The sequence below is a fragment of the Mesoplodon mirus genome (genome assembly GCF_964341445.2).
Source record: "Mesoplodon mirus genome assembly, chromosome: 19".
Taxonomy (NCBI): Eukaryota; Metazoa; Chordata; class Mammalia; order Artiodactyla; family Ziphiidae; genus Mesoplodon; species Mesoplodon mirus.
The window spans coordinates 2,353,818-2,371,665 of NC_138995.1; the positions used below are offsets into that span (position 1 = coordinate 2,353,818).

Here is a 17,848-nt window from a genome sequence, read left to right on the forward strand (position 1 = left end):
ACCCCGAGTCACCTGAGGGAACCCAGACCCCGAGTCACCTGAGGGAAGCCGGACCCCGAGTCACCTGAGGGAACCCAGACCCCGAGTCACCTGAGGGAACCCGGACCCCGAGTCACCCGGGGAAGCCGGACCCCGAGTCACCTGAGGGAAGCCGGACCCCGAGTCACCCGGGGAAGCCAGGCCCCGAGTCACCTGAGGGAAGCCGGACCCCGAGTCACCTGAGGGAACTCGGACCCCGAGTCACCTGAGGGAAGCCCCAGGACCCCGAGTCACCCGGGGAAGCCGGACCCCGAGTCACCCGGGGAAGCCGGACCCCGAGTCACCTGAGGGAACCCAGACCCCGAGTCACCTGAGGGAAGCCGGACCCCGAGTCACCTGGGGAACCCAGACCCCGAGTCACCTGAGGGAACCCAGACCCCGAGTCACCCGGGGAAGCCGGACCCTGAGTCACCTGAGGGAAGCCGGACCCTGAGTCACCTGAGGGAACCCGGACCCCGAGTCACCTGAGGGAAGCCGGACCCTGAGTCACCTGAGGGAAGCCGGACCCCGAGTCACCTGAGGGAAGCCGGACCCTGAGTCACCTGAGGGAACCCGGACCCCGAGTCACCCGGGGAAGCCGGACCCTGAGTCACCCGGGGAAGCCGGACCCCGAGTCACCTGAGGGAAGCCGGACCCCGAGTCACCTGAGGGAAGCCGGACCCTGAGTCACCTGGGGAAGCCGGACCCCGAGTCACCTGAGGGAAGCCGGACCCCGAGTCACCCGGGGAAGCCGGACCCTGAGTCACCTGAGGGAACCCAGACCCCGAGTCACCTGAGGGAAGCCGGACCCTGAGTCACCTGAGGGAAGCCGGACCCCGAGTCACCTGAGGGAAGCCGGACCCTGAGTCACCTGAGGGAAGCCGGACCCCGAGTCACCTGAGGGAAGCCGGACCCTGAGTCACCTGAGGGAACCCAGACCCCGAGTCACCCGGGGAAGCCGGACCCTGAGTCACCCGGGGAAGCCGGACCCCGAGTCACCTGAGGGAACCCGGACCCCGAGTCACCCGGGGAAGCCGGACCCCGAGTCACCCGGGGAAGCCGGACCCCGAGTCACCTGAGGGAAGCCGGACCCCGAGTCACCCGGGGAAGCCGGACCCTGAGTCACCTGAGGGAAGCCGGACCCTGAGTCACCTGAGGGAAGCCGGACCCCGAGTCACCCGGGGAAGCCGGACCCCGAGTCACCTGGGGAAGCCGGACCCCGAGTCACCTGAGGGAAGTCGGACCCCGAGTCACCCGGGGAAGCCGGACCCCGAGTCACCTGAGGGAAGTCGGACCCCGAGTCACCCGGGGAAGCCGGACCCCGAGTCACCTGAGGGAAGCCGGACCCTGAGTCACCTGAGGGAACCCAGACCCCGAGTCACCCGGGGAAGCCGGACCCTGAGTCACCTGAGGGAAGCCGGACCCCGAGTCACCTGAGGGAAGCCGGACCCCGAGTCACCCGGGGAAGCCGGACCCTGAGTCACCTGAGGGAAGCCGGACCCTGAGTCACCTGAGGGAAGCCAGACCCCGAGTCACCCGGGGAAGCCGGACCCCGAGTCACCCGGGGAAGCCGGACCCTGAGTCACCCGGGGAAGCCGGACCCCGAGTCACCTGAGGGAAGTCGGACCCCGAGTCACCTGGGGAAGCCGGACCCCGAGTCACCCGGGGAAGCCGGACCCCGAGTCACCTGAGGGAAGCCGGACCCCGAGTCACCTGGGGAAGCCGGACCCCGAGTCACCCGGGGAAGCCGGACCCCGAGTCACCTGAGGGAACCCAGACCCCGAGTCACCCGGGGAAGCCGGACCCTGAGTCACCTGAGGGAACCCAGACCCCGAGTCACCCGGGGAAGCCCCGGACCCCGAGTCACCCGGGGAAGCCGGACCCCGAGTCACCTGAGGGAAGCCGGACCCCGAGTCACCCGGGGAAGCCGGACCCCGAGTCACCTGAGGGAAGCCGGACCCCGAGTCACCTGGGGAAGCCGGACCCCGAGTCACCCGGGGAAGCCCCGGACCCCGAGTCACCTGGGGAAGCCGGACCCCGAGTCACCCGGGGAAGCCCCAGGACCCCCAAATCACCCTGTCCCCTGGAAGCTTGTGCCAGGTAGGCAGGACAGATACCATACCTACGTCATGTGAGCCCAGAAGGGCACTTCATTGTGTCTCCTGAGGGTGTCAGGAGTAGGTCGTCAGGAATGGGTGTATCCAGATGCTCAAGACGGTGGCCAAGGGCTGTTTGTCTCCATCTTCGGCTTTGCTTTCTTCCCCTCCTGGAGGCCAAATGACCACCAAGGCCTCCGGAGGCTTACAGCCTCGACAGAAAAGGACATGCCCTTTCCCAGTGATTTTAACGAGGTCCCAGGATGGGTTTCACTGGGTTGACTTGGGTTCTAACACACTTCTGAGCCAGCCTTGGAAACTAGCTGGGGTTGCGGCCCCCCGCAAGGAAACAGCAATGCTGTGCAGGGCAGCGTCCCCCGTCCTGTGTGGCCACGGGTCAGCTGGGGGACTTGAGCTCCGTGGCCTGCAGCTCTTGCTGCAGTGAGGCAGCCATAACAGTGGGTATTAAGATGGCATCGCGGTTACCATTTCCATGTTACACGTCGCTCTCAGGGAAGCTGGTCTCTGCTTTGTGTTGGTGTCATGCCCACCGGACACTCTCCATACCGTGGCCAACGTTCTAGCAGCTTGTCTGGGGGAGAATGGGACGAGTGACAGAGTCTGTGCAGCCCCAGGTGCTGTGTCATCCCAGGGACAAAGCACCCAGGTGTTTCTACTGCCAGGACTTTCATTAGATGTGGAGCTTTGATGACGTTTTCCTTCAGTATTCCAAGTGTGCTCAGGGTGTCTGTTAAAGCATCGCATATGTTGTGGTTGGCAGCTCCGCGTCTTGGAAGATGCTCACCAGGTTGGAAAGTTCCTGTCTTTCCCAAAGGGCCTAGCACGGGTTTAGCTAGAGTGTGCCTGAAGCATGTAGGTTTGGGGATGCAGGATTCCCAAATAGCTTGACACCTGGGAACCCCCAGACCTTAGCATGTGAGTGTGCACATACCTGCTTCTGTTGTCACCCCCTGCCCCCTCTTAGGCTCAGAATGATAACCCCTTCCACTCTTGGGGTTTAATGGTATGAGCCAAGCTGGCCCAGGCCCTCACCCTAGTGCTCCGGCTCCCACTTTACACAAAGCCCAGAACTTTCTAAGCCTTCCTGTTCTTTTCTAGGGAAAGAAGCACATTTCAAACTTTTGGGGAAGAAGTGTGTCCCATAGATGATTCGGTAAGGAAAGCAAATCTCAACTACTTTGCCCCAACTCTGACACACCCCTGTGGGGTGGGGAGAGCAGAGAATGTGGGTCCAGAAGCAGCATCTCATGAGAGGGTGTGTCAGACAGGGGAGTCCGTGGTTTCAGGGACCATGCCAGCCCCCAGATCTCTATGTAGGGTTACCCACCGCCTCCCCCACCGCTCCGTTCTTCATGACAGGGATTCAGGAGGCCTGGGAGAACCAATGTTGCCCCTTGAAGTATCTGCTCTGGGCATCAGCTCCATCTGCCCCTGGAGAGGATGACTTTTCCTCTCCTCCTGCCTGTGGGTGTGGTGGGATCACATGGGATGGTTGTGGAAGCCTTTGCAAACATAAAGCACGGTATGCAGATTGACATGGATTACCACAAAAAGAGCAATCATTCCCCCCCCAACCCCTGCTAGAGTTGGTTGTACTTCCTCATTTTTAGGGGGGAAATCCAAGACTTGCTCATGGTAATGTGGCTGTAAGTGGTCGCACATCCCAGCATACCTGGTCTGCAGGCTCTGGTGGTCCCCCTCTAAGTGACTTTGGAGGGCCTCAGGGCAGGCCGAGATAGCCTGCCTCTTTGTGAGCTTCGGGAGCTGCGGCTCCTGTCCCTGCACCTGCCCCTGGGTGCCCTGTCTTAACCTTGCTCCCTCTGAGCATGGATTTACTATTTCACAGAGTACCTTGACTCACATCACTAATGCAGCATCACATTCAATTCTCTTTTTTCTGCCTCTTGTTCAGATGTGCCCTGTCCCAGCTCTGTTCGCCGAGAGCCCATCTGCTGTGAGTGCCAGGCCAAATTTGGGGGCCGCCTGCTGGTGCACAGGGCTGAGGCAGTGCTGCCTTACTGGGTCCCTCTGTCCTTGAGACCCCGAAAGCAGGTAGGTGACTGGGATCAGGGGTTCAGATTTATGGAGATACGATTGGCATATGATAAATGGCACATATGTAAAACGTAGTGTTTGATAAATCGTGACATATGCACACACCTGTGAAACCACCACTACAATTGTGACAATGTACAGTCATCTCTAGGCATTCAAAGGTGATTGGTTCCAGGAGCCCTGTGGATATCAAAATCCAGGGCGCTCAAGTCCCTTGTATAAAATGGAGTAGTGTAGTACATGTACGCAACCCTAAAAGGTTTCCTTGTGCCCTTTTGAAATTCCACTCAACCCTCTCTGCCCCGCGGTCCTCAGGTGACCGTGCATCTGTTTCTGTCACTATAGATTCATTTGCATTTCCTTGAATGTTATATAAATGGAAGGCAGCTATGCTCACCACTGTCCACCAACTCATACTATATAAATGGAATCATCTAATATGTACTCTTTTTGTCTGGCTTCTTTTACTCAGCATGATTATTTTCAGATTCATCCACGTGGTTGTGTGCATTGATAGTTCATTACTTTTTACTGCTGAGTAGTGTATCGTTATATGGGTAAACCACAGTTTATCCATTCATCCAATGAAGGATGTGTGGATCATTTCCAGCTTTTTCTATTTTGTCCAACAAATAAAGCTGCTGTGAACATTTGTGTACAAGTCTTTGTGTGAACAAGCCTTCATTTTTCTTGGGCAAGTACCTAGGAAAGGCATTGCTGCATCATATGGTAGGTATCTGTTCAACTTTTTAAGAAACTGTCAACTGTTTTCCAAAGTGGTTGTACCATTTCACAATCTCTCCAACAATGTATAAAGTTCCAGTTTCTTCACATCTTCACTAACGCTTGGTTTGGTCAGTCTTTTAAATTTTGGCCATCTTATTAGGTGTGTATCTCATTGTGTGTGTGTGTTTTTTTTTTTTTTTTTTTTTGGCCGCACAGCTTGTGGGGTCTCAGTTCCCAGAGCAGGGATTGAACCCATACCCTTGGCAGTGAAAACGTGGAGTCCCAACAACTGGGCCACCAGGGAATTCCCTCTCATTGAGGTTTTAACTTGTATTTCCACAATGACTCATGATGTTGAGCATCTCGTCATATATTTTTGCCATCTGCATATCTTACTTGATTTGTGTCTTTTTTGCCCCTTTAAAAAACTTGGGCTGCTTTTTTTAGATTAGTGAGTTTTGAGAGTTTTTTATATATCTGAATACAAGTTCTTTACCAGATATTTAATTTGCAAGTGTTTTTTCCACGTCTTTGGCTCGTCTTTTAATCCTCTTATCACTGTCTTTCAAAGGGCAGAAGTTTTAAATTTTGATGAAGTCCAATTTATCAATTTAATCTTTTCTGGATCTTATTTAGGCATGCCTGTCCCCAGCACAACAATGGATCATGCTTTCTATGCATTTCTAAGAAAACCTTTGCCAACCCAAGGTCAGAAAGGTTTCCTCTATGCTTTCTTCTGGAATTTTTGTAGTTTACTGTTTATATTTAGGTCTGTGGTCCATTTTAAGTCAGTTTTTGTATATGGCATGAGGTATGGACTGAAGTTCATTTTTTGCACATGGATGTCCAGTTGTTCAAATACCACATATTATAAAGCTCATCCTTTCTCCGCTGACTTGCCTTTACACCTTTGTCAAAAACCAATTGTCCATATACACGTGGGTCTGTTTCTGTTGCGGTATTCTGTTTGCTGATCTGATTGTCTATCCTCGTACCGGTACTACACTAACTTGATTACTGTGGCTTTATAATTATAAAAAGTCTGGAAATCAGGTAGTGTTAGCTCTCCAGCATTGTTTTTCAAAGTTGATTATTGTAGGCTCTTGGCATTTCCACCTGAATTTTAGAATCAGTTTGTCAATTTTTTACAAAAATGTCCTACTGGGATTTTGATTGGGATTGTGTGTAGATCAATTTGAAGAAATTGTCTTCTTAGCCATATTGAGTCTTCTGATCCATGAACATGGTAATTTCTATATTTATTTAGGTTTCTTTAATATTTCTCAGCAGTATTCTGCAGTTCTTAGTGTACAGGTCTTGCACATCTTTTGTCAGTTTTATTTATAAGTATTTCATATTTTGATGACATTGTTCTTAAAAGTCAGTTTATGTTTACGCATTGCTAATATTTAGAAATACCATTTATTTTTGTATTTTGATCTTGTATCCCACAATATTGTTAAACTCATTCTGGTAGCTGTTTTCTGATTCCATCAGAATTTCTGCATGGATGATTATGTTATCTCCAGATTGAGATGGTTTTATTTCTTCCTTTCCAATCTGTATGCCTTTTATTTATTTTTCTTGTCTGATACGTGGATAGAACTTCTAGTAAACTATTGAAGTGGAGTGGGGAAGACAGACATCCTTTTTTCCCCCGATCTTAGAGGATACGTTTGAGTTTTCACCATTAAGTATGATGTTAGCTGTAAGTTTGGATGCCCTTTATCAGGCTGAGGAAGTTCCCTTCTATTGCTAGTTTGCTGAGAGCTTTTATCAGAAATGAGCATTGGATTTTGCCTGTGTCTATTGAAATCATTTTATAGTTTTTCTTTTATGGTTTGTTAATGTGATGAATTATATTGATTGGTTTTCAAAAGTTAAACCAACCTTTCAAACCCATTTAATTATGATGTATTAATCCTGGCATCGTAGAATCAGTCGGGAAGCATTCTTTCATTTTCAGGAAGACTTTGTGTAGAATTGGTATTATTTCTTCATTGAGTGTTTGGTAGAATTTGCTGGTGAAGCCATGTGGGCCTATAGCTTCCTTTGTGGGAAGGTTTTCAACTACAAATGTAATTTCTTTCATAGATACAGAGCTATTTAGTTTATCTATTTCTTCATGAGTGAGCTTTAATAGTTTATACCTTTCAAGGACTTTGTCTATTATTATCAGTGTTGTTGAATTTATTGGCATAATGTTGCTGATCCCTGGGGCCTGGCCACTTTGCCCCATGAACAAAATTGGTTTCTTTTAAATTTATTTATATTTTATTCATTTATTTTTGGCTGCATTGGGTCTTCGTTGCTGCACACGGGCTTTCTCTAGTTGCGGCAAGCAGGGGCTACTCTTTGTTGCGGTGCATGGGCTTCTCATTGCAGTGGCTTCTCTTGTTGTGGAGCACGGACTCTAGGTGCACCGGCTTCAGTAGTTGTGGCACGTGGGCTTCAGTAGTTGTGGCTCATGGGCTCTAGAGCTCAGGCTCAGTAGTTGTGGCGCACGGGCTTAGTTGCTCCGCGGCATGTGGGATCTTCCCAGACCAGGGCTCGAACCCGTGTCCCCTGCATTGGCAAGCGTATCCTTAACCACTGCACCACCAGGAAAGCCCCCCTCCCTTTAAAAAAATGTAAATGGTAGCATACAGTGCTGCATTTCCCACTTAATATCACGTCTCTATGCTCATTCTGTGTCAGGACAGACAGGTCTGCCTCGTTCTTTCCAGAGGCCACCCATTCTGTCTGTTCCCACGTCCATTATTTATTGTCCCTTATTATAGGCATTCAGGCTATTTGGTCACTACAGCCAGTACTGTACTGAGTGTTCTTGAGCAAATGCACATGTGTCCTCCTGGGATACAGTCCCAGGAGTGCAATTGCTGGACCAAAGACTATCCATTTTAGACTCTGACCAATGTTGTCAAGATTCTGGCAGAGCCCTCTCTCTAGCCGAGAATTCTGAGGCTCAGAGAGGCTAAACGTTGTGCCCAAGGGTTGTTCCTGGAGGCCGCCAGGCTCAGGACAGAGCCAGGCCTCCCAGCTCCCACCCATGTGTCCCGCCACAGTACCTCGCAGATGCCCCACTGCAGAGGTGCAGGTGGTGGGTCGTGAGGGTGCCGGCCACTCCTGGGAATATCGTGAAGTGGGGACCTGCTCCCTCCGCTGGGTTGTAGGGGTGTGTGGGTGGGGCATAGGAGAGGCACTCTCCAGGGCCCTGTCCCCGAGGCTGAGGTTGTCTGGGGTGTGGCTCTACCCCACTTTGGACCTTCTCTTCCCTTCCTCTGTTAGATCCAAAAGATGGTCCAGTTTTATGTCCCCAAAACCACCAAGGCATGCCCCTGCCCATGCCACCACTTTGGGGGCCGCCTCCCGATGCCTAGGGATCAGGCCGTGATGCCCTACTGGGTGCCCCAGGTCCTGAGGTCTCACAAGAAGGTAAGAGGGAGGCTCGCATGGCAGCGAGGCCTGAAAGTGAGGGGCGGGCTAAGGAGGGACCCAGAGATGAGGGGAAAGGGTGCTGGGTTCTTTCCCCACAGTGGCCTCCATTGATGCCTGGGGGCCTTCTGGAAGCTGTGGCCCAGGGCAGCAGAGTGCAGGAGGCAAGTGGTACTCAGGGCAGGCCCAGGCCAGGTGTCCCGGTGGTGTTGGGAAGGGTGGGGTGTACTGCTTTCTGATGAGGGTGCCCACCGCTGCTGTCACCTGTCTGGCCATCTCTTCTGTCCCCTCTCCTCTCCTGCCTTCTCCTCCCTCTTGCCTCTTCTTCTCCACCTCCCTCACCTCCCTCCCTCTTCCTTCCCACCCCTCCTCCCTCTCCTTGCCTCCTCTCCCCCTCAGCTCTCTCTGCCTGTCTGAGCATTCTGCACTTGTAGCCCCAGCCTGGCAGGCCTGGAGGGAGGGTGCTGGGGAAGGACCACTGCTCGAGTGTCTGTCCTTGCTCTTTGGCTCTGTCTGGTACCTCCACAGCTCTGGGTTCCAGGTCAGCAACTGTGGTGGGAGATGGTCAGCCAGGCCCAGCCCAACTCAGCTCCAGGGCCACTTCTCTCCCTTGCTTTCTGAGTGTCCTGGAGTTAGAGGCTTCCTTCTGCCTTCACCCACATTCCAGCTGCTGGTTTTCTGTCATCAAGTAGCATAATGCCCCCAGAATTAAGACCCAGAGGCTTTTTAAAAGGAGAACACAACTTGCATTCTGAGCTGGCCATGGACCCCTTCCAGGGGGTTTCCAGGCCAAATCACTGGGACCCCTTCTTGGTGGATCACTGGGGCTGACACGCTTGCCCATATCCTTATCTTTTATCTTAGGTGGTGAAAAGGCAGCAGAGTTTTAAAGGCATCCCAGGTAACTCAGTGCTCATGTGTCTCATCCCTTCCCTGTCCCCAAGGAAGGCAGGGGTCTCATGAACATCATGATGGGGTGGGGGAGACTTCTGTCATCCTCAGATGGGTGTAACACAAAGAAGACCACAGACTGGCACACTCACCACTTCTCCCACACCTACCCTCACCAGGCATCACTAATCATCCCCCATGTTTTCCCAATGAACCCAGAGAAGACTCAGACTCTACCAGTTATCAACATTGGCTCTCAGGATGAAACCAATTTGCAACCTGGGGTTAGGTGGTATCTGAAGTGTTTTTTAAGCTCTAATCTTCTATAATTCATGATATGGTATGTGTATGTATGTGTTGTATATAAATATGTATTTATGACATAGTATATATGTTTGTATGTTGATGTATTCCTACTTTCATATATTCATGACACGTTATATGTTCATGGCACCACATTTATGCATATATTCATCATACAGTATATTCATACATTCATATGTTCATGACAGGCATAGCACATACTCTCATGTTCAGATGTTCACAGTGCAGTGCGTAGTCGTGACAAGGTGTGTTCGCATATCCATATACCTGCGGCCTGATGTATGCATGTACTCACGTGCTCAGTCATGGTGCACCAGGAGGTGGTGTCTCCACCCACACCTTTACTTTCTTTGTCTCTAAAATGCGTGGAGGTGCTTTCCCTTGCAGATGGCTGACACGTCTGCTTTCTCTGCATTGCATGTGAGCAAAGGAGTGGACGTTTTGTTGGCTCAGATCACACCCTCCCCTTTTTGTGCTGGGGCCAGAGGGCATAGTGAGTCCCCTTGATGGACTCTATGAAGGAGGGACTGGACGGGTACCGAGAGGTTGGATGTCTGACATGGGGTTCCTGTGATGTGCAGGTGATTTGAGAGGCCCGCCCAGGGGCACTCAGCTAAGGGGGAGAGTGCTTGGGAAACGAGCAGCCACAACCCCACACGCCTACCTCTTCGTGCAGAAGATACCTAACTCTTACCTGATTTTAAAAGTAGCACAGTTAGGAGGAGCACGATTTGTCACAGCCTTTCGCGGCAGGTTTGGAGGTATCTATCAAATTTTATAACGTGCACAATCTTTAATCCAACAGGCCCACATCTGGGTAATACATGTAGACATTCCATGCACGTCTGTCTGCAGCAGTGATTTCCTTGGCAAAGAACTGGAAGCAACTTAAGTGTCTCTCAGTGGGAGGATGGACATGAATGGGGGTGCATTTGAAATGTGGCACCAGCTGCCTAGAGTTCACAACTGTTAGGGACGATGAAATGGACTCCCACACACATTGCAGTGTAGGAAAAGATGTCATTGTAGCCCAGGCAATAGGACTCCATTAATGTCAGTTTTAAAAAGGAAAGCTCTGTTTGTGCGTAGATGAAGGCTGGTATCATTTGTCTCAGCTGACAGTCACAGGTAACTCCTGTGGGTGGGGCAGGGGGCAGGTCAGGCCCAGCAAAGAGAGGCTGTTGGTGGGGTGCATGATGAGCAAAACAGGTAGCAATACGTTGCCTCAAGCTGCAGGTGGAAGAGCCAGAGATCACTTTATCAAAAACAAAAACCAAAAACTCAAAACCAAAAAACAAAAAACAGGCAGTAGAACGAGAACCACCTGAGAAAGTACTCTTCTCACCCTATAATCACCGATTTATGGGCTTATTTTTATTGGTTGTTTTTGGCTTTGAACACTCTGCATCTTTAAGAAAGTCTAAAAGCTCAGTCAGTTTATTGTTGAATAATGCATCCACTGATACGTTGTTAAAAACCAGTATTAATTTTTACTCCAGCCATTGTTTCATAGTTCAGGTGATTTATGTTAATGTTTCAAGCCTCAAACCCATTCAAGCCAGAAGGTGTTCACAGGACAGGAGTGAGAGTGCGAGTCTCACTGCTGCCAGGAGGATAGGGATCCTTCTCTCCTTGAGCTGAGCTTTGTACAGAGTGACTTAAAAATATGGGATGGTTCCCTTGGCCTCAAATCCAGCTGATTTCCATTTTAAAGAGAAAATCTGTGTTTCTGATCTTGTATTTTCCTTGTAAATAGAGGGCTCATGTGCTTTTCTTCTTTATGCTTTTGTGGTAGAATTTTTTATAAGGAAAATATACTTTATATTGAGCATATTTTATATTAGTATAATTAGAGTGTACATTTTATAGTAGTAACATTAATAGTGTAATAAAGTAAATAAGAGATATAACATCAAGAAGGTCACATGTGACAAAAGCAGGTCTTGAAAAAGCTAAAGAGCATCAAGGAGATGGAGATGTTTGAATTCTGTTTGTGGATGTGGTGGTTGTTAACTTCTTATTATGGGAAATTTCAAATACTCCACTAAAGCCCAAGTTCCCGTCACTCATCTATAGCCATGATCAGCTCCTGGTAGATCTGGTTTCATATGTGCTTCACCCACTCCATCCCCAACTCCAAAAAAAAAAAAGAAAAAAGAAAAAAATGAAAAAGATTAATGTGGAGCATATCCCAGCTAACTATCATATCATTTCATTCATAAATATTTCAGTAGGCAGCTCTAAAAGATAAAGACTCAGCAAACACAGCCACGAGGCCCCGCAATCACCCTAGTAACAAACAAACAGCAGTGCTCTCTTCATCTCCGTGGGTGCCGGGTCAGCGCCCACACCCCTGGGCTGTGACCTGCCTTGTTGGGACACCTGGTTTCCTTGCCCTGGCTTCCAGAGGGCTCTCTCATGGGTGCAGACTTGAGAGCATCCTGTCCGCACACCCCACCGAGGCCTGACTCGCTTCCTCTGCCTAGAAGTCCCCCTGGACGTGCGCTCTGGGTACCACCACTGGCAAATGTGTGACGGCGAAGGGCACCGTCTCCTCAAGTGGCAGCAGCTCCAGGCCCTTCACCAGCCTGAGCCGGTGTCCCCGGGGCAGCCAGCAAGCCTCCCGGCCTCCCTCCTGCCCCTTAGCCTCAGCCTCCTGACCCTCCTCCAGGCCCTACTGAATGTCATCATGGTCATCTGGTGAGCAGGTGCGGGTGGGGCAGTGGTGGCCTTGGGCTCATCTCACTCCCAGGGTTTAGTTGAGTTGAGGATGTGGGAGAACTTGGTTGTTGCTCAGCAGAGGGTGAGAGATGAGCACAGCCATGATTACTGTTATGTTGTTACCATTGTCTGGACTCTTGCTCACACCTGACACAGGTATCTTCTTCCAGAAAATGCAAGGAAGAGCAATCCAGATACGCCAGGGCCAGGGCTGATAGTGGGGAGGTGGGGCATCTTGGGACCACCCACTTTTCTTTCCTCACCTCTTCCCCGTTCCCAAGTTCCCAAATTCCCCTGCCCCCAAAATACCATTGGTTCCAGTTTCTGCAGATTTGTGTTGTGTTGGGGTTGGAAGTGGATTTTAAGCCAGCTCGACCAGCCAGCCTTCTGAGGTCTGAGCGCACCGCACCCTTGGGGTACCTGCTGCCTCTCCCCCAGCCCAGCCCCAACCATCAAGGCTCCATATTGAAAAGCCCTTTCTCTGGCCTCGGACCCACTGTCCTTGCCCAGGCCTGTGTTTCTCACCTGGAACCCCACTTAGTCCCCCACCACCACCCAGGAAGCCTCTAGGGTGACTTCAGTTTCAAGACAGGATGTCCCCTTACCTGGTTGTTTGCTTTAGTTTTCTTGGAAAACACTCTCCTCCTCCTTCTCCTCTAAACTCCGCTGCCCCAGTTTACCCATCTCCCCAACCATTACCCCCATCCACCCCCTTCTTCCTGTTTCTTTTATCACACCTATATGTAAATACGTGCAAACACACACACAAATATGTAAATATGCAAATACATATCAACAGGTAAATGTGCACAATTAGAATTTACATATATTGACTTGTTTGCTTTCTGTCTGTCTCCTCCACACAGTTGTAAGGGGAGTATTTTAGAAAATGTCCAGTATCTGAAAACAGTTTCAGATGTCTTCTGCCCAGTTTTCTAGTTGTTCAGACGGGAAGGTAGCCCTGTCTTTGTCCCACCATCTTGTCTGGAAGTGGAAGTTCCTCTCCCAGCATACTGCTTGTCCACTCTCCTAGTATTGGGCACTCCCTGCGGTCACATATGATGTTGTGATGCACATCTGCATACAAGTGCCTCTACGGACCTGCGTTGCAACTTCTCTAGGGCGAGTGCCCCCAGGAAGGGGCTGGGCGGGGGTCCGTCAGCTTTGCGTGACCTGTGAACCTTAGTGGGGCAGCATTGTGAGATTTCCTTCTTTTTTTTTAAATTTTTTTTTTTAAGTTTCATCTTTCTGTCTGTGTTTGCCATCTCAATGTCAAATTTAGTTGGACTCCCTGGTTCCCACTCTGGGAAGAGCAAAGAAAGAAACTTGTCTGTAGATGGTCTGTGTTAAGTAGTTGGTCCAGGTGGGCCAAAGGAAAATTGCTAACGCTTTTATAAGAGGTGTTTGCTTCAGAGCCAGGATTTTAGGGCAGAGGTCAGGCACCAGTCACCTGTTTAGGAGAAATATCTTACCTGCCTGAGGTGTATGTGGGGTGCCCTGTGAGATCCCCCAAAGCACATGCCCAGCTTATCTCAGGAGAAGCTGCTGGCCCATCTGCTGGCCTGGCAGAGACTTGCTAGAACTTCAGAGGCCTCAGGAGATTAGGTGAGCTCTGAACTGCCCGACAGGGATCCCTGAAGAGTAGTGATGAGTCAAGCACTTGCCTTCTTGGCTGGACTTGCCATAGCCTTCGTTTTATTTGATTCTTTCCACAGTTCTGCAAAGCTGGGATTCTCCTCGGAGTTCCAGAAGGGGAGAGTAGGCTCAGGGGGTTGAGTGCGTCGCCTCAGGTCCCACAGCTGGAAAGTGAGCCAACCAAGGCTGCACCCTGTTTTCTGCCTGGGCTCCTCAGGGACCAATTGTACATCCCGCTCTGTGGTGGGGTTTCCTTCACCCTCCACCCCTCGGAGGTTCCCCAAACAGGCCCTGCAAGGGCAGTGTGGTTTCAGTTTGGGGGGCAGTTCCTAGTAATTGCCTTTCTCTTTGCTTTCTAGCCAGTATTTTGGGGTTTGAAGTTGGAATCAACAGCTACTGTCAAGAACATCAACACAAATGTCAGTCATACTCAAGGTCTTTAACGAAAGCCATCACATCAGGAAGAGTCTGTAACAGCCACTGTTTTCTCAGATCATATAATTCACACCCAAGAGTCAATCCAAATTATTTATCATCAGGTGATTCTTGGTTGTAGTGGAGTTGTGTGAATGCGGGTGGGATTCCATTATGAATACGGTCAATAAATGTTATTTGTGAAACTCTTAAAATGGCTACTTTTAAAATGATAACCTCTGATTTTCCTTTGTGAAGGTGGGACTTGTTCTTCACCTCTGTGTCCCTGTGGGAGGGGGGCCATCTCTGAGTCTCTCTTCCCTTTGCAAGGACAGCAGATCCTCTGGACGAGGATCTTGAAATGGTTTTAGCACCTGTTTCATGTGGGTCTCACTTTAAGTAACATAAAATTGCATGTAATTTGAATTTTTAAAAACTGAAATATCATTCATATACCATAAAATGCACCTTTTTACTGTGTATGATTTAGTGGTTTTTGCTCTATTTACAAGGTTGTGCAATCATCACTACTATCTAATTCCAGACCTTTTTTGCCCCCAAAAGAAACCCTATACCTATTAAGCACTCACTCCCCCTTCCCTTCTTTCCCCACACCTGGAAACCACTAACCTACTTTCTCACTTTTCCGACTCTGGACATTTCATATAAATGGAATCATATAATATGTGTCCTTTGTGTCTGGCTTTTTTTTGTTTGGCATAATGTTTTCAAGGCTCACCCACATTGTAGCATGTGTCAGTGCTTCATCATTCCTTTTTGTTTTTGGCTGCGTTGCGGCATGTGGGATCTTAGTTTCCCGACCAGGGATTGAACCAACACCCCCTGCAGTGGAAGCGCAGAGTTTTAACCACTGGACCACCCAGGAAGTCTGCTTCATTCCTTTTTATGGCTGAATAATATTGTATTGTAGGGACACGCCACATCTTGTTTATCCATTCATCAGTTGGTGGACATTGTTTTGTTTCTACTTTTTTGGCTATTATGAATAATGCTGCTGTGAACATTTGTTTACAGATTTTTGTGTCAACACGTTTTCATTCCTCTCGGGTATGTACCTAGGAGTGCTGAGCCATAGGTAACTCTCTTTAATGTTTTGAAGAGCTGCCTCAATTTTCCACGGTGGAAAACTGTACACCATTTTGTATTTCATATCCCCACCAGCAAGGTATGAACTTTCTGATTTCTCTGTGTCCTTGCCAACACTTGTTATTATACGTTGTTTTGATTTTAGCCATCCTTGTGAAATGGTATCTCATTGTGATTTTGATTTGCATTTCCCTAATGACTAATGACACTGAACATATTTTCATGTGCTTATTGGCCATTTGTATAGCTTCTTTGGAGAAATGTCTGTTCAAACCAATTGTGTATATTTTGATTGGTTATCTATTTCTTTGTGTCACTGTTGAGTTTGTGTTCTGTATATATTCTGGATACTAGATCTTTATCAGATAGATCCTCTGCAAATATTTTCTCCTCCTCTGCTGGTTGCCTTTTCACTTGCTTGATGATATCCTTTGAAGTACAAAAGGTTTTAATTTTGGTGAAATCCGATTTTCAGTTATTTCTTAGGTTGCTTGTGCTTTAGGATATATGGTCATATCTAAGAAATCATTGCCTAATCCAAGGTCACAAAGATTTACTCATGTTTTCTCCCTAAAGATTTATAGTTTAGCTCTGACATTTAGGTCTTTGACGTATTTTGAGTTAATTTTTGTATATGGCGTGAGGGTAGGGGTCGGGGTTCATTCTTTTGCATGTGGATATCCAGTTGTCCTATATAACATTCCTGAAGTGATAAAATTATAGAAATAGAGAACAGATAAGTGGTTACCAGGGATTCAGGAGAGGGTGAGGTGGGAGGGATGTGGGTGTGACTATACAAGAGCAACATGAAGCATCCTCGAGATGAAAGAAATATCCTCTATCTTGACTTTATCAATGTTCTGCTGTGAAATTGTATTATAGTTTTGCAAGACTATAATTGGGGCAAACTGGAAAGGGTAACATGGGATCTCTCTTTTATGTAAATCTACAAATATCTCAAAATAAGTTTAATTTAAAAAGCAGTACAGTTTGCTTTGGAAAATTCTGAGAATAGAGAAACGTGTGATATACAGATTTTAAAAGTACTAAATTATGTACTTTTATTCCTGGGACCTCATTTTTTTAAATTTATTTTTATTTTTATTTTTTTGCTTTATAACAAATTTAATCAGTTATACATATACATATGTTCCCATATCCCCTCCCTTTTGCGTCTCCCTCCCACCCTCCCTACCCCACCCCTCTAGGTGGTCACAAAGCACTGAGCTGATCTCCCTGTGCTCTGCGGCTGCTTCCCACTAGCTATCTACCTTACGTTTGGTAGTGTATATATGTCCATGCCGCTCTTTCACTTTGTCACAGCTTACCCTTCCCCCTCCCCATATCCTCAAGTCCATTCTCTAGTAGGTCTGTGTCTTTATTCCTGTCTTACCCCTATGTTCTTCATGACATTTTTTTCCTTAAATTCCATATATATGTGTCAGCATACAATATTTGTCTTTCTCTTTCTGACTTACTTCACTCTGTATGACAGGCTCTAGGTCCATCCACCTCATTACAAATAGCTCAATTTCGTTTCTTTTTATGGCTGAGTAATATTCCATTGTATATATGTGCCACATCTTCTTTATCCATTCATCCGATGATGGACACTTAGGTTGTTTCCATCTCCGGGCTATTGTAAATAGGGCTGCTATGAACATTTTGGTACATGTCTCTTTTTGAATTATGGTTTTCTCAGGGTATATGCCCAGTAGTGGGATTGCTGGGTCATATGGTAGTTCTATTTGTAGTTTTTTAAGGAACCTCCATACCGTTCTCCATAGTGGCTGTACCAATTCACATTCCCACCAGCAGTGCAAGAGTGTTCCCTTTTTTCCACACCCTCTCCAGCATTTATTGTTTCTAGATTTTTTGATGACGGCCATTCTGACTGGTGTGAGGTGATATCTCATTGTAGTTTTGATTTGCATTTCTCTAATGAGTAAAGATGTTGAGCATCCTTTCATGTGTTTGTTGGCAGTCTGTATATCTTCTGTGGAGAAATGTCTATTTAGGTCTTCTGCCCATTTTTGGATTGGGTTGTTTGTTTTTTTGTTATTGAGCTGCATGATCTGCTTATAAATTTTGGAGATTAATCCTTTGTCAGTTGCTTCATTTGCAAATATTTTCTCCCATTCTGAGGGTTGTCTTTTGGTCTTGTTTATGGTTTCCTTTGCTGTGCAAAAGCTTTTAAGTTTCATTAGGCTGGGACCTCATTTAATTCTTACAATTCTCACATTTAATTCTTGGAAGCTGAGATAATTATTGTTATCCTGTTTTTGAAAAAGGGGAAACTGTTGCCCCAGAGAGGGTCTTTTGTGGCTGCACAGACCACCCGTGGCCACATGGGGTCACATGGGACTACAAGGGACCACACAAGACCACACAGAACCAGGATCTGT

General features: G+C 48.3%; 1 protein-coding gene across 1 annotated transcript in view; it reads left to right on the forward strand.

Moving 5' to 3' along the window:
- Positions 1-4,004: 4,004 nt before the first annotated feature.
- The window catches only part of LOC309794352 (uncharacterized protein C16orf95 homolog), a gene marked incomplete at both ends in the record, with an annotated part of 59,554 nt that continues 45,710 nt past the window's right edge, over positions 4,005-17,848 (forward strand). The window contains 3 exons of the mRNA XM_082605755.1: positions 4,005-4,187; positions 8,205-8,451; positions 12,053-12,266. Coding sequence (XP_082461881.1) covers positions 4,005-4,187; positions 8,205-8,451; positions 12,053-12,266 — 644 coding nt within the window. The remainder of the gene's footprint in view (positions 4,188-8,204; positions 8,452-12,052; positions 12,267-17,848) is intronic.